The sequence below is a fragment of the Carassius carassius genome, chromosome 36, assembly GCF_963082965.1.
Source record: "Carassius carassius chromosome 36, fCarCar2.1, whole genome shotgun sequence".
In the NCBI taxonomy this organism is placed as follows: domain Eukaryota; kingdom Metazoa; phylum Chordata; class Actinopteri; order Cypriniformes; family Cyprinidae; genus Carassius; species Carassius carassius.
Genome location: NC_081790.1, coordinates 16,407,288 through 16,427,481, shown reverse-complemented (window position 1 = coordinate 16,427,481; position 20,194 = coordinate 16,407,288). Strand labels below are relative to the sequence as shown.

The window sequence follows — 20,194 nt, the reverse complement described above, 5'->3', positions numbered from 1 at the left end:
TCAGTATATCGAGCTATAGTTGTTATTGTTATATTAAAATCAACAGCATTTATTTTGCATTTTATTTTTATTGTATTTTATATCTTAATTTCTATTTATTTATTCATGAGTTTGTCCAATCACTAGTACAAAGCAAACCAAAATGTGCAAATGTATTTAATAGTATTAATTACATCGTTTTTTTATTAATTTTTTTATTAATTAAATAGTATTAATCAGTATAATTTCTTTGATTCACTGATTCATTGTTTATAATATTTGTATTTTTAAATTACTTAATTTGTTTGCTAACCAAATACTCATCTTTATAGCATCTATAATAATTTGTATTTATGAATAACTTGCATTATATTCATTAATTAATTAATCCTACTTTTCATTATAGTCATGATTAGATTTTCTTTATTTTATTTTACACTTATGAATTTGGTAGATGCATTTACCTTCTATCAGTTAATGGCTTCCCTGGGGATCTAACCCATGACCTTGGCAATACTAGTGCCATACTGTTTGAGTGACAGTGGTTTCAATATTGCAGAAATAACTTTATCATTATATATACGGTTACCATGATATACAATTACTCATACAGTGATATAAGGTATTGGTCATACCGCCCACCCGAACAGTCTACTTAATATTTCTTTAAAAGCAAGAGCACAGTGCCTGAAGAGGTCTAGTTTGCATCAAACAAAAAACCTTTTCATGTGCAGTAGCGTTGGACTTCTGTGGGCATTTTAGTCTGTATCAGAGACTCGATTCGCAGAGGCTTTTCTTTAAGTGTACAGGGAACAAGCTTTCACTATGAAAACAAGGCCATCCGCTCCCCAGGATTAAATAATGTAGACAGAGAGTCTGTCTTATTTATCAACACAAATTAGTCTGGGTCACCCTCAACATCGAGCTGTGTGTGCCAAGGATGCAAGCATGTCTGTATTTCGCTTTCAGACAGGCATCTGCTGCCATTGTGCAGTTTTGTATTTCTTTTGGGGCCAAAACTCAAGCGAGTGAGGTTAGCTACATTCACCCGGCTCAGGGCTTGTGTGTTTTCGCCAGTTGCCGGTTGTGCAGTAATCAGCACCATAGTTTACCGCACTTGGCAGAGGGCACAAGAAGCCAAATAATGGTTTAAACACAAGGCAGCAATTCAGCAATTAATTAAAGCAGGACATGGAGTCTTTTCAGCTGCCTTCTTAATTTTGCTTGGTGGCCATTTGCAATACAACACAGTCCCTGTCTTTTGAAACCTTATAATAGCTTCCTGTGGGAAATGGGCTGAAATTGAAGATTTTTTGTTGATAATCTTCCCCTCCAGTGAGCTGTTAACTTGAAACTGCTGACCGAATCAAGAGTAAATAACATTTATTTTTGTGTGAAGTATTCCTTTTAATGCAGATTTTTTTTATTTGTCGATTAACTGTGGTTAATAGAATGAATTTGGTGTTACTAATAATGTTGGATGTATTTGAATTACAGGAAGATCAAATATCAGTTCTACATATAGATATATAGATATTGACATCTATCTTTGGTGTCAGTGAAAAAAAAAAAAAAAATCGGCACAGGAGGATGAGAATTCATATGAAACGTAATTTTCCAACTCAGTGTTCCTCATGATTCACCCACTTATTTTCTTTCATGTGAGGAACACACAGTTATCGGTAGGTCTACATGATCTGTCAACACACCACCTGATTTTTGCGGCAGGTCTTTGCAAGGTCAAAATTAATGCTAGCTCTACTTCTCAGAGGGGAAGGATCTTCGTGTTAGATATTGCTTGCATTTGCTTTCTTTGTTTAATAAAAGGAGCTTGTTGGAGCTTGTCAGATTTGCTCTTAGACCTAGGAAAGACACTCCAAATCCCATCCCTGTGCACTCAAGTGCATTTGCTGGTTTGCTTGTGTGGCTTTGCATTTTCAAAATGTGTATGGTGGAAAATAAAGGCAGACTGCTAAGCTACAAATGGGTATTCCTGGAGTTCATGTTTTCATGGTTTTCATCCACAAAACATCAGGGTTACTTATTTAGCTTACTACTTGCTAGGTAATTCTCATTAAATAAGTTCTTAAGTGTCATTGATGTAATTTGAATAACATTTATTCGTTCCTGATTTAAAAAAAATATGTAATTTAACAGACCATAATGCTAGGATCAGTGCATTATCAAATTATATATTAATGACAGTTTCTTCAATTACAAGAACTGTATATTTTTTATTTATGTTGTTTAAGCAAACATTTTTTTTTATTTATATGAAGGTTAGATTTTTCTTGTAAATATTTTATCATGCCTTCATACTTCAGCCTTTATGCTTAAAAAAAAGCCTTTAATGAATACATTTTCTTGTAACCTTGGCCCAGACTTAGACTTTCACTTCTAAAATTTTAGCAAAAGTGCACTTGTTTACCAAGTAGACATCAGGGTAAAAATATTACTTTGGTCGCACTTTATTTTAAGCTCAAATTCTTGCTATTAGCAAACCATTAACTATAACTTTTGCTTTAAAAAGCTACTAATTTGCTGCTTATTAATGGTTAATAAGGTAGTTGTTAAGTTTAGGGGTAGGATTAGGGATGGTCATGCAGAATATGTGCTTTATAAGTATTAATAAGCAGCCAATATGTTATTAATAGGCATGCTAATAAGTAGGGGTGTAACGATTCATCGATATGGATCGATACATCGATACGATGTCTGACGATACAATGCATCGATGCCACACATAAAATATCGATATCTGTAGTATAAATATAAAGTATAGGGACCATTTTGAACTGTTCATATTTTCACATAATGTCCGTCTATGCATTAACGCCAACGTGTGCATTCTCGCTCAAACTTATTTTTCTGGACTATAAGGACTGCCCCTGCCCGACCGAATACACAAGTTGAAGTATAAAAGATACTCGGGGTTGTTGGCGTAACAGAAGTTTTCAGCGCATACGTCTAAGCGCGAGCTAGCACTCAGACAACAGCGTCTAGACCGCGCAAATACTAAATCTTCAGCTTTTTTGTGCATGGATTAATATCATATTAATTAATAATATAAATTAAATCAAAATGCGTGTTTTGGTGAATATCCTAGTAAACACAGTTGGTTAGACTTATGTCTTAACATAAACAGTTGAGAAAGAAAAGGCATGCGTATCAGTATATTAAATCCGTGTTTTGTTCTTAAAGTGAAAGGAAACTAATAATAAATAATGCTGTCATAGAAAAATACAAGTGCTCGCTGCTCCTGACTAAATAACCGTTGTAACTTCAAAAATGATTATTCTATATTTAATTTATACAGTGAAGACTGTGCAGTTATTTTACATGTGTTTAGCCTTAAATTTCTGTAGCATACTTGGAAATGTATTTTTGACTGATGCTGAAAAGCCTGAAAAGCACTGTTTATTGAACTTATGTCTTTGTTGTATTGCATTTATTTCCTGCTATTGCTTGTAATGTGGTATCTATAGAAAAGATTTTTAGCACTGAGCCCATAGTAGCAGCCAGAATTGTTTTTCCAATTGTTTATTTTCTTTATTATAAAAAAAATGTGTAGGCCTATTTTTGTTGTTTTTGTGAATGTCCCAACTGAGGTACAGAATGTAAACATTTCAGATAAATGTTCTTGTTATATATTTTGGTTGCATTTGTGAGCATCGTTTAAAATAGCTATATAATATCAAAATATTGATCTATCGATCAATATACTCCTGTATCAGATCGAAACGTAATTGTATCGTAGAATTTTTTGAGGTATTGAAAAATATAGCATCACTGGGTGTGAGCATCGATATCGTATCGTATCATGATGAACAATCCGATTTACACCCCTACTAATAAGCAACTAGTTAATAGTGAGAATTGGTCTCTATACTAAAGTGTTACCCCTACTTTTGTGCCCTAGGAGACTAAAACAGCAATGGAATTGAGATACAGTGAAAAAGTAGTTTAAGAATACATTTTTTGTATAATTTTTTTTTTAAAAGAATGCATTAACAATCGTGAGACAGGTGCTCACCAAAGAGAGGTGTCCCTAGGCGTTTCTTTAAGCTGGCAGGGGACTAGGCTGCTCATTCCAGCTTTAAGGTACAGTTAAAGTGAGACATTGTGAAAGTGATTTTCAGCATCTGTGTTCTTTTTGCCTGATTAAAAATAATAACTTTTAATAATAATACTAGATAATAATACTAGCTGCCAATAAGATGCTGTTGAGAAGCCATGCTCCAGATGAGAAGCTCTTTTGTTAAGTTGCTGACACCTATTTTATTGATTTACTGCAATAACAATCAAAAAGTCTGTGGATTGTATATTTTAGCTACTGTAAAAAGACACTTCCTCTATTGTGGTGGTAGATGGACATGCCTCGTTTCATTCGAGTTCACACTGGAGGATCTGATTCAGATCAAGAGAGGGATTAGAATCACTTCACTAAATAGAGACAGATTACATGCCACTCTGGCTTTTTAAGACTGACAGGCTGAGATCATGCTAAAAACCCGCGTGGCACTAGCCTCACACGCTCATTTTGAGAAGCTCCAGACACTGTCACCATGTCAGCCCTCACGGCCATGCTTGATTCATTACAATTCTCCGGGACTTTGTCGCCATGAACAATTTTAGGGAGCCGAGGAGAGCACTTGTAAAGGTTAAAGCGGCCCTCGTGATTTATGGACGGCTGACAGTTTTGCATGGCCTGATATCCAGAGCCAAGCAAGCAGCTCCCACAAACACAGTGTGATTAAGAGATTTACTGTCTTGCTCCAGGCAATCGAGCAGCATTTGCACTGAGGGTTTTGTGTCGTCTTTTGTCCCAGCTTTTGATGTGCTTTCAGTTTCCCTTTGCAAACATTGTTGGGGTGTGCTAACGTCCCCCCTCGCACCTGTGGTATCTGACAGACATAGTCCTAATTGCCTTTTCATTGATAAAGCAGTCCATTAAGATCTGCTTGGAAACCTCGGATTTAATTTGTAGCCATTGAGTGACCGAGATTAGGAAAATGGATAATAAAGCAGCGCTCCCTCTCCCAGGTGCTCGTTTACATGCCGCCGTCTCCATGGCCACATAATGATGATCGCAAAATAACATTCGCAAAGATCCCTCTTTAATTGGCTGCAGGGTTAGGTCTGTGTTTTCAATGGCCATGTGGAAGCCACCATGTGTTCTCATTAGTGTTTTAGAGCGAGGATTGTTGCCCTCCACCTTTTAAGAGCTTCAAACAGATCCTCTCACAGCTACATTCTCCTCATTATCACAGTGGCAACAGTGATCTGACTCACCTTCCATGACTAGACCATCCAAACCCACACTAGCTCCACCTAGCAAGCCTTTGACGTACTCCCTTGACTCCTGTTATTTCATAGTAGAGGCTTTCCGTGCCTTGCTTGGCCCTGCGCTCGTCGGTCCTGTGGTCTCGAGTATGTCATTAAGGAAACACCTGACCTTTTGGCCTCTTGGAGAATGTGTTTTCAACGTCATTACATTCAAATTACGGTATTAATGAGTCCCAAATTACTTTTTTTTTCTCTACCCAGATTTATTCATATGAATAATTAAAACAATGAACACGTGATTAGTGTTATTCATATTATGTAAGTAGATAATATTTAGCTTTGTAATTTACATAAATTGTAATGTGTGCCTTGGAGGAGGAAAGCATGGTACATTCTCTCTCTTCACTTGAACATTTATCTACAACGAGTATATATGAAGGCCTAGTTTTCTGAAAAACGGATTTGATACAATATATATTGTTGCTATAAGTGCTATAAAAGCAAGTCACTTTACTTGATGGTAATGATAATGGTTTGATGAATTTATTTAAAGTAATTAACTTGGCCATTTTCTGCCAAGAATTCTGCCATTTTTCCCCCTTAAAGTCTTAAAGTTCCAGTGTCATTTGCTACACATCACAGATTATGTACTATATATTTACTGTACATTTAATAGCAAGGAAAATGGTGTAAATGACATTTGAAAGTTTTTTGGTCAAATGTGACGCCTGACCACAAAACCAGTCTTAAGTCACTTGGGTATTTTTAGAAATAGCCAAAAAAACATTGTATGGGTCAAAATTATCGATTTTTCTTTTATGCCAAAAATTATTAGAATATTAAGTAAAGATCATATTCCATGAAGAAATTTTTCTAAATTTCCTACCGTAAATATATCAAAACTTAATTTTTGATTAGTAATATGCATTGTTAAGAGTTCATTTGGACAAATTCAAAGGCGATTTTCAAATAGTTATATCTCAGCCAAATATTGTTAGATCCCAATAAACCATACATCAATGGAAAGCTTATTTATTCAGCTGTCAGATGATGTATAAATCTCAGTTTCGAAAAATTGACACTTAAATGTACTCAAAGGTTTTCTTTTTTTTTTTTTTTGCAATAGCTTGATTTGAAATGAAACATGGGTAACCCTCATCTTGTGTTCCAGTCATTTTGACCTGGATGGGATTTTCTTTTTCCCGAAAACTCTATTTAGTGTTATTGCATTAGAATAAAACTTAGTGATTAATAGACAGCCCCCCCAATTTACAACTTTTTGTACTTTTTTTCTTCCACCTTGTTGCACTTGTTACTTCAGTTTTGGAGTGAGCACTGCCAGAATTATCCACAAATAATGCTTTCTTTCAATCAAAAACTATGATGCATAAGCTCCGATCAATGAGACCAATGACCAATCAGTTCCTAAAACAAGACTGTGATACTTGACTTAATGAGAAACACACGACTTGGTGACAATTTAGTATAATGAGACATTTACAGGCAATTTTTAAGAAGAGTTTTTCAACACAGCCCAAGGGTTGAAAATGTTCTATTCATATGGATTCTTCCAGCTTTGATTTCTTCACAAATCATAGACTAGATACGAGTCTAATTTCTCATCAAAAATGGACACTTTTTTTTTTGTTTTTTTTTTTTTTTGTACTTGAAAAACCAATTATTTCACTCTTTGTTATCATAGTTTTAAACAGTAATTCATATGTTTATGATGGGGTTACATATTGTAATATAAATTCTTATTTCAGTTGATTTGGGTAGAATATTTTAGTGTTCCTAGGGAAAAACGTAAAAATCTTTACCAAAAATAAACTATGATACAGGGTGTGTTCAAAATCACAAGCCGTCTGAATCAGATGCATGCTGTCAGAGTTTACAAACTGTCATCCGGGTTCTTTTCACCAACTGTTTTATGAATACCACACATTCTGTTTTTCACCAACTATATAGTAGAGAAGTACAGTAGGCATTTTGGGCCGCAGAGTTGGTTAAAAGTTTCAAGACAGGTTTAATATGACCTTCATATAGCACAAAGAAAAAAGTTGTTAGTTGTTAGTTTTAATAAAAATCAACCCCTGGGAAATAAAAGTCTTTCGAACTTGAAGAAACTCCCATTTATAGATTTAATCATTGTGTCTCAGAAAACAACATGAGCAACATGCATCCCAGCTCCCATGAGTCTAATCATCTAGACATCTACTATAAACAGTCATCTGCAGTAATGACAATAACATTTGAGGGTATGACTTGATTTATGACTCAAACAAGCAGTGCATGCATTTTTATCATGTTTTAGTCAGACTGAAATCTACAGTAGACTCCCAAGGATGCAATTATGAGCTTTTTAAAGTTGCTGCCAATAACATTTATACGTACTTACTGTATACTCAGGTGGTATTTTAGTTCACATGCCCTCAGATATTTGAGTAATACTCTTTAACCACTTAAAAATGACTTTCACCCTCTGAGTTCCTTGAACGCTTATCTTACTGATGCATATGATTTTTCTTGGATCCACATGATGTTTTGCTCCCACACCTGAATATTTATGAAGTGTAGGATTACAATTAGGCCTACATACTTTTATTAAATGTGTATTTATAGTAGTTTGCATTTTAGCTGTTTTCCATGTAACTTTTGGTTCATAATAGCAGGATTTGATATTCAAACAAGATATATTTACTTAAATATGAACCATAACCTAACTTGATATTTTGAAAGTCTCACCTAGCAATAACACATGCATACAATCTTCACCAATGGCATTTATTCTTCTCATTATAGTTTCAACAGCCTCAATGACAAATGGTGAATTCTGTGTTATTGATTTATTATTCTCTTTTTTCTTTCCCATCATTCCTGCTGCAGCTCTCCAGCAAGTTCTCGGAGGTAAGAGGTTTTGTCTTTTCAGATATTTGATATGCCAGAGCTGAAAGTGATGCTGGTGTCATCCTTCCTTGCATTGTCAGTTTGTACTGCAGTTCTGCTGACTGACTCGAGTGGACTAAAATCCCTCACCTGCATGAGACAAAGACCAGATTCAGCGTCAGATTGTGCCGTTGCATGCACCATACTGGCTATGCGCGAGTAAACAGTGGAGCGTCTATGATTTGGAGGATTTTTAATGCGCAGTCTCCAGTTTTGCAGGGCCGGAGGCTCGGGGCTCCAGCCCTGCAGCTTTTAAATGATCTCTGAATTAGATCTGCTGAATTAGGCCACGTAAGTGCAACCCAGGCTAGGATTAAGGCAGCTGGCAGTGGTCATACAAAACTGCTCTGCCATATACAGCTCATGGGGAAGATAAATTGAACCTCGCAGTTAGGCGTAGAAGATGAATCCTGCAAGGCTTGACACTTCACAACTCACAAGTTTGAATGCTGGAGATGATCCCAAGTATATATTATCCTTCCAACACCTTCTGTGTGAATGCTAAAACTGAAATGCCATGGTTTGTGATGTCCACCCTTTTGTTTTTTAGCTCCAAGGACCTCAATATTTTATGTGGATGGATGGGTTGAGTCTGAGGCCTGTGGTAAATTCATCAACTCAATCTTGATTCTCAAAAGCTAGTGATGAAAAATGACTCTCTGATCGAAGAGATCCATGATGCCTTGGTTATTTCAAATGTATTATGTTGTGCCTTGGAGCTGATGTGATGTCTGGGCTTGAAAATGATGATGCACTGCATTATTCAGTAGCTGTTAAAACACTGTTAACTGATACACTGAAGAAAGTCAGGGTTTTAGAAAGTATATCTTTTTGTGAGGAGTTTGAAAATCGAAATAGCAAGAAAGGAAATGGCGAAAAAATGTCTATGTAATAGAGGCACAAGTCTGAGGTCTTGAAAAAGGAGCAGTCTATTGTGAAAAGGTCTGCTCTATTTAAAATGTACACTCAGTTATGTTATTGAAGCTCTTGTGATCATGCGGTGTCTGTATTGTATTCGTTCTCAACAGAGGAAGGTTATCTTAAAGGCCACAGTGACACTAGTGGATGACAGAGGCCTTCTTTTACAACGTGTGCTTTTAGCCTAGACTTTTAATCGTCCTCCGTTTCCCTTGTGAAGAGCTCAAGAGCTAGTACTATGCAGACATCAAATGGCAAGAATTGGACAGGGATGTGCCATATAAAGCAAGTGCTGGTGTCTTTATTGGATTAAAGCTTCTACACAGTGTCAGCACTTTGTTTCCAGTGCGGAACACATGAAAGCAAAGATGACACTCATTCGAGCACATTCGCAACCACTCCGTTTTTTGTCACTTTCTCTGGAATGCAGTGTGACATCTGAAAAGCTTGATTTAAGTGTCCCATCAATTTGTGTATGTACGGCATTAAAATTCTGTCACATGGAGATCCAGTGAGTGTTTGTGGATGGGTCTGTTCATGTTTGGGTGGTCACAGGAAGATGGAGGTGTTGTAGCAGAAAGCAATATGAGAAAATCTGTTTTTGTGTTAGGTCAGATGCCTCGCTGCTGAAAATACCATCTGCACGGATTTCCATGATGCTTCTTGTCAGATTGGTACTTGTCTAGTTCGAGCACCAAAAATTACAGTAAAAGAAAACAAGACTTTTTAGGTAAGATAGTTAGGAAGCCATCAAAGAGGGGTTTCTGTTCAAATCATGTTTTTCACAATAGCTAAAAACGAACCTTACTCTTGCAGCATTTATACATTTTTGACAAGGATACATTAAATTGATTAATAAGTTACAGTAAAGACATTTATAATGTTAAATTTAAAATACATGCTGATAAATACACTAAAGAATATAGTAATGTCTGCTGAAAATGTTGCTTTGCCATCAAAGAAATACATTTTAAGATATATTAAAATGTAAATGTTAAAATAAGAAAATGTAAAATTTTTAATTGTAATACTAATTCAACATTTAACATTTATCTGTTGTACTATATTTTTGATCAAATAAATGCAGTCTCGATGAGAATAAGAGACTAAAAAAAAAAAAAAAAATTTTAGTCTCCAAACTTTTTAAAGGTTGCATTACCATAATTTATAATTTTTACAAAGGAAAGGAAAGGATGTGTGGCCAAGTATGGTGACCCATACTCAGAATGTGTGCTCTGTATTTAACCTATCCAAATGCACACATACAGCAGTGACTAGTGAACAAACAAACACACATTTTTGTGCACCCAGGGAGCGGTTTGGGGTTTGGTGCCTTGCTCAAGGGTTTCACCTCAGTTGTGGTATTGAGGGTGGAAGAGAGCACTGGTCATTCACTCCCTCCACCTACAATCCCCTATCCCTGACCTGTGGGTTACAAGTCTGACTCTAACCCTTTCTTGTCTAAATGATCATTTGTTAGTGTGTTGTGAATAAACATGAATTAATGATAAAATGTCACTTATATTTACAAATTAACATTTATCAAGATTAATAAATGCTGTGAAAAAAAGTATTTTAGTTCATGAAATCAAATGCATTGACTAGTGTTAATGAATTGAACCTTCTTATAAAGCATTACCAACTAAACAAACATATCATTAAGTATTAATGCACTTTGTGCAGCCACAGAAATGCTGTTTAATTTCAGCATCTGTTGTTTTGCGGTTTAATTTTTTCTGCATCTGCTTTGATACATTTCAGGAGGCTTAAAACCGAAGCCAAACAGGATTGAAACTTTTTTTCACTGTTGTTGACCTCATACTGTATCTATCTATCTATCTATATATATATATATATATATATATATATATATATATATATATATATATATATATATATATATATGCAGCATATACAGTATGCAAATAAGAGATTACATTTACCCAGGGTTTTATACAAATCTCTACATCCCTGCAGGACGCCGTGCTTTACTCACATGTACACTTGGTACTCCGTGTCGAGGTCATATGACTTGACGGTGTGCGTGTAGACAGCATGTTTTGGGATGTTGAGTTGCCTCAGTTAGCCGTCTATGCTCTCATGCATACCGCCTCTGCTTCCATCCTTAAAGGAAATGCTCTTGTCACTGCTGCTCACTTAGGCATCGGTGCCAGTCTTGAGTTCCAGAGTGTAAACCAATGCTTTGCTCTTCTGCATCCAACTTTTGCTCCAGTTAGGTAAGGCAGAGCAGGCTTGACCGCAGTGACCATGACCATCAGCTGCCTGTGAGAGCAGAGGCATGTAAGGACGTCAGAAGAGTGGGTACAGCTGGCACTGCCATGCCCAATCCTCCTAGTACCTCAGTGACCTTGATATAATCCTCCATCTTGAAGGAGAGCCTCCAGGAGTTGCAGACTAATCCCCTCTCCGCATATTCTGAAGTTTCTCATTCAGTGCCATGCAGGAGCTAATCAGAGATCAGGTTTTGATATGCAGTAGATAGAGAATCTGTTATGGCTCAGAGTTTTATATACTGAGCATTTGCAAAGCATCTTGTCACCAGTAGCTTATGAGACTCTGACAGTCGCTTGCTTCCTGAGAATTCTTAGTGTTCACAGATGATGGAGGCAGCATGCGATTTTTCTCTTTTTATGATATTTGTGATCTTGTGTGTGGCAATAATGCTCTGCTCTACCGCACAGCATTTGTGTTTCTGCCACATCAAATAAAAAAATCCAGCACACAGGTCATTATTTTAAGATAATACGTCGTTATTGCAGATTCTATCTGGTTATTTTGAAATCTCATCTTTTCAAGATAAAATGAAATGGTCTCTTAAAATGATTTCAAAATAATCTTGATTTACATTAAAGGAATAGCCCACCCAAAAATGAAAATTACTCCATGATTGACTCACCCTCAATCCTAGTTGTATATGACTTTCTTCTTTTTTTAGACTAATATAATCTGAGTTGGTTCTTCGAAGCTTTATAATGGCAGTGAATTTGTTTTGATCTCTCCTCTGTGCTTCACTGCATTTTAAATATGGATATTTGTCTTACACAAATGCATTGATTCACTTCAAAAGGCCTTTATTAACCCCTTAGAGTCTTGTGGAGCAATTTTAATGATAGATGGATGCACTTTTGGGCTTCAAAATCTCGACCCCCATTCACTGCTATTATAAAGCTTGGAAGAGCCAAGACATTTTTTAATATAACTGATTGTGTTCATCTGAAGGAAGTCCTATGCACCTAGGATGGCTTGGGGGTGAATTAATAATGGGGTAATTAGAATTTTTGTGTAAACTGTCCCTTTAAAGATAATATATCATTGTTTGAGTTGCTTCAGAAAGCATTACATAGTAATTTAATATTTTTAGATGTCATTATTTAAAAATGTCAAATTACTGAATTTGGGTAGTTTCTGTTAAGTAATATTTCTTATAGTATCTTAAAATAATGATATCTTAAAGTAATCGCAAAAAAAAATAAAAAAATAAAAATAAATAATAAATACATGTCTGAAATTAGATATTTAAAAATAATGTGAAATCTCAAAATTATGATGTCCATTCTAACTATTGAGTTAATATTGTTTTTCATTGAGAGTTCAGTCTTGATTTAAATTATTTTAAGATAATATCTCATTATCTGGTGACCTTTTAGGAGATATTACATTTATTTAAGATATAACAAACCTAGATACCAACTCGAAAATAAAGTCATTTTTTAAATGCAATGTAAAACGGAGTTTCTGTTTTAGATGCATCTCTAAAATATCTTAAAATAATCATATTGTCTTGAAGTAACTGATGTTATTTTGAAATAATAAGCGTTCTCTAAATGTAGTTCTTGTGGGCTGATTTTATGTAATTATTTTCTTGTAGCAGAAACTGACTTCCATAGGGTTCAGTAAGCTAGCAAGCATCATTTTGCCTTGTTTCCACAGCAACGTAGGGATAGGCCAAAATGTGAGGATGGAATTATGTGGAGCAAAGCCCGTATTTACTTTCTTTCTGTTTAGATGAATGTTATGCAACCGCAAAGCAATGTAATCATTTTCTAGTTGATTGTCTTGAAATGTACTATATTCACCAAGACATGCATATTAAATCACCCCATGCATTTTGCAATATGCATTTTATGGGCCGAAACAATCCTTGTAATGGAAACACGTTAACCTAAACAAGCTATTTTGATTTGCATGCCATGAATTATTTATTTATTTATTTATTTTATTAGCATGCTTGTTATTATTCCAGCATGCAGTTCGATACTCGCTTGCCATTTAAAAAATATCTCCCCTCTTCCAGAGAACAGTTTATGAGGTAAACACTTTTATGGCCTTGTTATTGACCTATTTAAACAAATTGAACTCTTGAAAACCACTTTCATCCAGATTAAGCCAGACAGGTGGAGGTGAACGGCCATGATAACAGAGCAGGAACAGGAGAAGCAATGCGAGAGAGGAGCAGGCAGGAAGGGAGTGGGTTAGTTGCGCCGACAACGTCATACTAAGGGGGACACGGGAGCCTGTTGCTATGCCAACGCAGATGGGCCACCGCATTTCAATGCAGACGTCCACAGCAGGCCTCTCCACGTCAGACAGCGCTGTAGCAATGATGCCGTGCATTTGCATTCACTGAAAATAAATGTTTACATGAAACATATGCTCCTTTTGAAATTACCAACACCTTGGCCGTTGAGCTCAGTGGATATGAGCCACTCTAATCTGTTTCATATTACAGTGAGCATCTCTAGGAGGGAAGTGAGACTTCTCCATGAGCCATTACTGTCCGGCTCTGTATCTCTCGGTTAAATTAGCTGAATAAATCCCCCCTCTCCCCCCGCCCCTTCACAAATCAGAGAACTTGAGTGAAATTGACGCTTGTGGGAGAAACTGCTAAATGAAAAAATTCGTACGGCTTTAAAACGTAATAGAACTAAGAGAGTGAAATCAATTAATATTTTGATAATTATTTCTGACTGTGTGCTTGTTCTTTTTAGTTAAGGCTGTTGAGCAAGAAATATGAATGTAAACACAGTCTAAATGCCTCCATTTCACAGTAGCTCCGCAACCATGTTTTTTTTTTTTTGCTGCGCCAATCGTTGTTTAAATATTTGTTAACAAGGTGTGTGTTGCTTTTTAATTCCTGGGTGGTTGTGTGCTCTCTTGCTATCTGTTGATGCAGTTGGCTTTTTCACTGTACTCCATTATGAGCCAGTTTGTAGGTAATTTCATCTTCATTTTTCAAATTTGAGAAGTCACTGTGGCATAAACTGTTATACGAAATAGATGTGACAGCTGAGATGTGACTAGTGATGGATGGAATCACGGGACTGACACTTTTATAGGCTTTTGCAACTGAAATTAGAATGAATGAGAACACCATTTCAGGTTGTGGAAAAAAAAAAACAGATAAAACACATGCAGAAGAAAGTCTGGGTGTGGGGTCGTTTATAAATAAAAGAGGTTCTCTTTATGTGTCTAAAAGTGTGAGAGGCACATAAATGATGGATCATCTTCAAAGGCAATGCCTTTTAGTATATTGGCTTCATGTCACCTCACCAGACCAGATAACTACTGTATTCAGACACGTCAAGAACGACATGTTGGAAGGATCGATAGATAGGTAGATTTATTAAATTGTTGGATTAAAAAGGATTAAAATGAATTCAGTTGCTTTAATGAGCTCTGCATTTGATCCAAGTGGCCCATTATTTACTTGAAGGTATAATATTTCTTCAGAAGGTACAAATTCAAGAACTAAAAGGATTTTCGGTTACAGTTTATATTAGCATATTAGGGACAGTGTGTATTTTAAGTGCTGGTCACTATTTCAAGTTTTTACCATTTTTATCACCTTTATTCATTTTCTTTAGCTAAATGGTTCTGCGGTGTGACAAATGACTTTTTAAATGTACTAATAGTCCATGTGCCCTCTCAATTAATATGAGCTCATAAAAGCTGCATGAATAACAATTATAATTATAAAAGAATTAGCAAAATGCTGTTTTAAATGGTTTTAGATGGAGAACAGTATGTCACGCTGCAGCACATGTCAGCAAAAAAGTATTTCATGCTAGCTATTTTCTGAAATTATTCTTTAAACAAAGAACTTTGTCATCACATTAGGGATGTTAGCATGTATAGTAAGTTTTACAAATAAGCATTTTTACAATTAAACTTTACTTTTATTAACTTTTTCTGAACAGCTACAGTTTTATGCAGTATATGGCTTTTAAATAGTCAATGTTATATATTGAAGTGATTAAATGATCAAGAGAAATAATTAGAGCTGGGTAGATTACTTACAAATTGTAGTTCATTCCTGATTCCAAATTACATGACAAAAAATGTATTAGTTACATAATCCATTACATTACACATTTTAGGTAATAAAATTAGAATACTTTTTGATTACTTTTGACTTGACTCGTTTATCACATTGATTTAAAAAGGGCATGACGTGCATTAAACATTACATTACGCCAAGGTTTCTCAAACTGTGAAATGATGAAAAGCTGATAATTAATTTAATCATAAAGTAAAATTGAAATAAATCATTTTAAAATAACATTATAAAAATAAAAACACATACTATTTATTATTTAATATATTTATATTATATAAGCATGAGCATGCAAATGTGTTAAACTTAATTATTAAAATATTTATTTTAAAATCTCAGGATGTACTTCAAGTAAATACATAAGGTGCACGATTTGGGAATGCCTGCATTACATTTACATGAGAAATAACATTTGCACATTTTAATGTGTTGGAAAGACAAATGCCTTTCAAAGACAAAGCAAAGTGTTCATTCAAATCAAAATTAATGTGTTCATCAGCAATGGATGCTTTGTTAAAACTCAATGTTTTTAAATCCAGTGGTCAAATCCTGTAGCCAGTAGCCACCTGACTAATGATTGGTCTCTGTGTGAATGTTCACAAAACTGGAAGACTTTCTGAATGTATATACTGTAGGTGGTTAGCTAATTTAGGAAGGAACATTTAAAAGATGAAAGAGAGGAATTAGAGATAAACAATACATTATGAATTAACAGTAACTGTTGTCTGATTACAAGTATATTACCAAGTACTTAATTTTTGGAATCTGATTACGTAATCCAAATTACATGTAATCAGTTACTACCCAGCTCTGGTAATAATATAATATAATATAATACGATGACTTTAAATAGTCATATTATATATTTGAATATTTAAATGAGCATAGAGAATATTTAAATGATAATAAAATACAACTTTGAGTTGTTGTATTGTGCATTTTGAATATTTAAATGAGCAAAAACAATATCCCAAGGCTGTTACTTGTTCTAAAACACTAACATAAGTCTTGCATATTGTTCCGATATTGCCATTGTGCTTTTCTTAAATATTGTCTCAGTATCATTGTTTACCGTATCCCTTGCAATTTCGCATATTGCTATTCTTCACGAGTTTCAGCTCTTGTTCTGTTCGCAAAAAAAAAACAACGTCTTTTATCGTTACGCTCCCTTAATTTGTGATATTTTTTTTATGGAATTGGCTGCACAATGACTAGTAACTCCCAGTTACAATGATCTATTCTACAGCCACGTTATCTCCCTAATAGAGTGCAGCATAGAAGTAGCAGGGCAAGGGACGGAACCGTGGTAATTGTCAGGGAATCACACAGGAACATCAGAGAGAACAATGACGCTATAACTCTGCTCTCTATAATCATAATATTCCTTTGTTTCACGGAAATGAAACGCATAGGCGATGAGAGCTCCAAGCAGGCCCGGTCTCTTTAAATCTGGGATTGTTTTTGCCATGCGGTTCCTTGGAGGTGCATTTGGAATTTGAAGGAAACATTCTCCCTTTTCAATTAAATATCGCCCTGAATGCAGTTCAGTTCACCAGAGAGCATTCACAGCTAAAATGCGGCATTCCTGAAGGTAATCATATTCCTCAAAACACAGAATAAGTGCATAAAGGCATAAATGGAGTTAATGTGGATTTTCACAAAGCTCCCAGCTGATGTGTTCTTTTTTGTGATCTCGATTGTGTACTTTTGCTTTCCAGTTTGTTTACGGCATTTGATGTAAAACAGAATCTCCTCACTGGCCTGACCCCTCGATTTTGATTGGCTCTCCTCTGGATTTGCATAGCAATTCCTCTTGATTGTCTTCTTGTTTCTCTACAACTCTCGGTCGCATTAGTCGGAGTAAACAGCAACCACTGCATCGTGATTACAGAACGCAAACTGCCGGATAATGGCTCCCGCATCGGTGTGTGTAATTGATTGGTATTGAGCTGTCAGGCTGCATACGTTATTACAGCGGCGAAATCAACTCGCAGGCTTTTGTCTGTTACTAAGACGATAGACCGTCTGGGACGAGTTGCCTCTGTGCGCTTGGAAGAATTTATCTTGGTCCCTGCTGCTTTTTATGAGACATTTCCCCACTGCTTTCTGATCTCTCTTTGCTATTTTATGAGTCTGTGGCTTCTGAATGCAACATTTATGGGTGTAACTGTTATAGCATAGAAGTGTGTGATCTAAGGAATGCTATCTGCCAAACACTAAATATGTGCTCCATTAGGAGAAAAAGCATTTTTTTGTGAGCAAGTGCCTTTTTGGCACTTGTGCCAATTGAAATGCTTTTTTCCTCACCCTTTCCCTTCCCTTCCCTCCCTCCCTCCCTTTCTTTCTTTCCCCTTCAACACCTCTTACTGCCCTCCCTTGAAGAAGTGTGTTTATTTTCCCTTCCTCCCTTTTTCTCTCCCCTTTGGTTTGGCATCCGTGTTTGCCTCAGGATGTCTGTCACAAACTGCAGTCAAACGTTGTGACAATGCTTTTTGTTTCCGCCCGTACCTTTTTTATGACCCTCTTATTTCTTTTTTTCCTTTTTCCTGTTTTTTCCTTCAAGGTCTGGCGCACCTGACGTTAAAGAGCCAAGGTATGGGGCCTCTCCCATTTCCTTTTTATTTTTATTTTTTGATTCCCCTCTTTTTGTACTTAACCCTTGCTTCCACAACTCATTTAATCTACCTTATTTTCCTTCCATTTCTTTGTCCCGTTGGTTTCTGTGCCCTTTCATTCTCTGCTATCTGTGTGTTCTCCATGTGCGTCTCCTCACCCTTGTCCTGTCCACTGGCCCAGCCCCAGGAGCAGCTCCTCTGATGGCCACTCCTGCAGCAGGTAACGCTCTCACTCTTTCCCTCACATGTTTGTTTTGGTCCTGGTGTCGTGCGGTCACAAACCGTACCCAGAATGCACAGAGCCAGAGCTCTGCTGTCATTCTAGCTGTTTGGCTTTATTAAAAAATTATGAGCGGTTTTGACTGAAAGCTGTTGATTGAATGTGTGTTTAATTTCAAATGTGTCCAAATTACTTTCTTTCTTTCATTATTATGGGTGTGTACTTGAAATGCAAATAATGTACCCATTTGAAATGTTTCTTGCCTCCTCTTTCAGCTGAAGCGACTCATTGTGGTGGCTGATAACTGTCATTACACTATCTATTATACACTTCACATTCTTTTAGCTGCATGTTCGCTGAATTGCAGTGTAGTCAGTCTAAACTTTAAAACTGCAATTATTTTTAGAGTAGTCTACCATGCCATCGCTTGAAATGCAAAAAACACTTCAGTCAGTCATATTTATCTAACAAATTTAGACAGAGAACACTCCCTGTATGCAGCAATAACAGAAGGCAGCTTGGTTCCTTGATTTCCTTACTGACCTGTCAATCTTAATTACTTCAAGTGATTACAGGCCTGTGTAAGATAAGTAGGGTTCGCTAATTGCAGGATTTGCTAATGATTGGTTCATGAAGCTCACATGAGGATGTATGTCTCCATCAAAATCTAAAAAAAACTTGGGAAATACATACATACATATAAATTTGGTTTTGCATGAGAAACGCATAGGCGTAAGAGACATCATTCAGAAACAACCACTACAACAACAACATATTACTGACTCCAAACATTTGAACAATATATATAAATTGTAGAAAGAAAAATATATTTCAGATCTATGTGGTATTTCACAACTTTATTTTCATGTCAGTATGGTATAATTTCAAAGCTGAAACTACATTCATTTATAATAATTAAAAACATTTTTTTTTTTACAGTCAAATCGGTTATGATTATTTTCAGTATTTGAGTTTGTAATCTGGAGACTGCAAACAAACACTAACATGCTGTAATGCATCGTGCTTGTTTATTCTCCTGATTTTTAAGGATTAAATTGGCCCTCTTCCAAAACCTAGCAAGCTGCCTCGCTATCTGATGCCTTCATAAACAGCTGCCTTCAGAGGCAGCAACCCAAACATAAAGGATCCTCATAAGTGACTGACTTGGAGCTCTCCGCGCAGGCAGCAACCCAGCATGCCACACGAATGGCACTCTGGAGACATGACTCACAATTAATTCCGGTAGAGTTTTGTGTTAGCTTGTTACTAAGCTACTGACAAGCTACTCTAATAAGCAAAAAAAATTTAAATGTTTCATTTATATATAAGAACTCCCAGCCTGCTTTGAGAAGGCTACATGCTATTCTTTCTTAGTATATGACATCAGAATCATTATGCTGCCTACCTTTTGGAGCACAGTGCCAGTGATGCCTTAAAATGCTACCTACATAAGCAGTTTAATATGCTATTGAACAGAACAGTTTGGATGGCAGTTTGAGCTTCTCTCAAAAGCACGCTGTCTGCCCACCTGGAGTAATTTGACCTCAAGTCAGTCAGGTCCTTTATATTATTCAGACATACTGTACAGCTTTACTTCTTTTCCGAAGGATTATATGGTTCCCTCGGCCCCAGAGTCAGCTGAGGTCAAGACAAGAGACAGCTGAGAAAGAAGACTCTGCCCCTGTGGGCTCTGAAGTGTAAAATAGACTTTTAATTACAGTGTGGGTGGGGGGAATTCGACCCAGCTTGTTAATTATTAGGTACTAATGAGTGACCTTAATTACTAGCAAGGATGCGGGACAGAAGTCTTCAGTAGACCTTATTTACGTTATACTTTTAACCATTTAAAGCAAGAAAAAAAGGTAAGCCCATAAA

The 20,194-nt window shown here is 36.1% G+C and overlaps 1 protein-coding gene across 15 annotated transcripts in view; it reads left to right on the top strand.

Moving 5' to 3' along the window:
- Nucleotides 1–20,194, top strand: part of nrxn2a (neurexin 2a) — a 372,119-nt gene that overhangs the window by 63,082 nt on the left and 288,843 nt on the right. For 14 of the 15 annotated variants that reach the window (XM_059526521.1, XM_059526520.1, XM_059526517.1 and 11 more), the window contains one exon: nucleotides 8,152–8,172. In XM_059526521.1, coding sequence (XP_059382504.1) covers nucleotides 8,152–8,172 — 21 coding nt within the window. Of the gene's footprint in view, nucleotides 1–8,151; nucleotides 8,173–18,047; nucleotides 18,078–18,280; nucleotides 18,320–20,194 lie in introns of all 15 variants that reach the window. The other variant, XM_059526527.1, reaches the window with a different exon arrangement.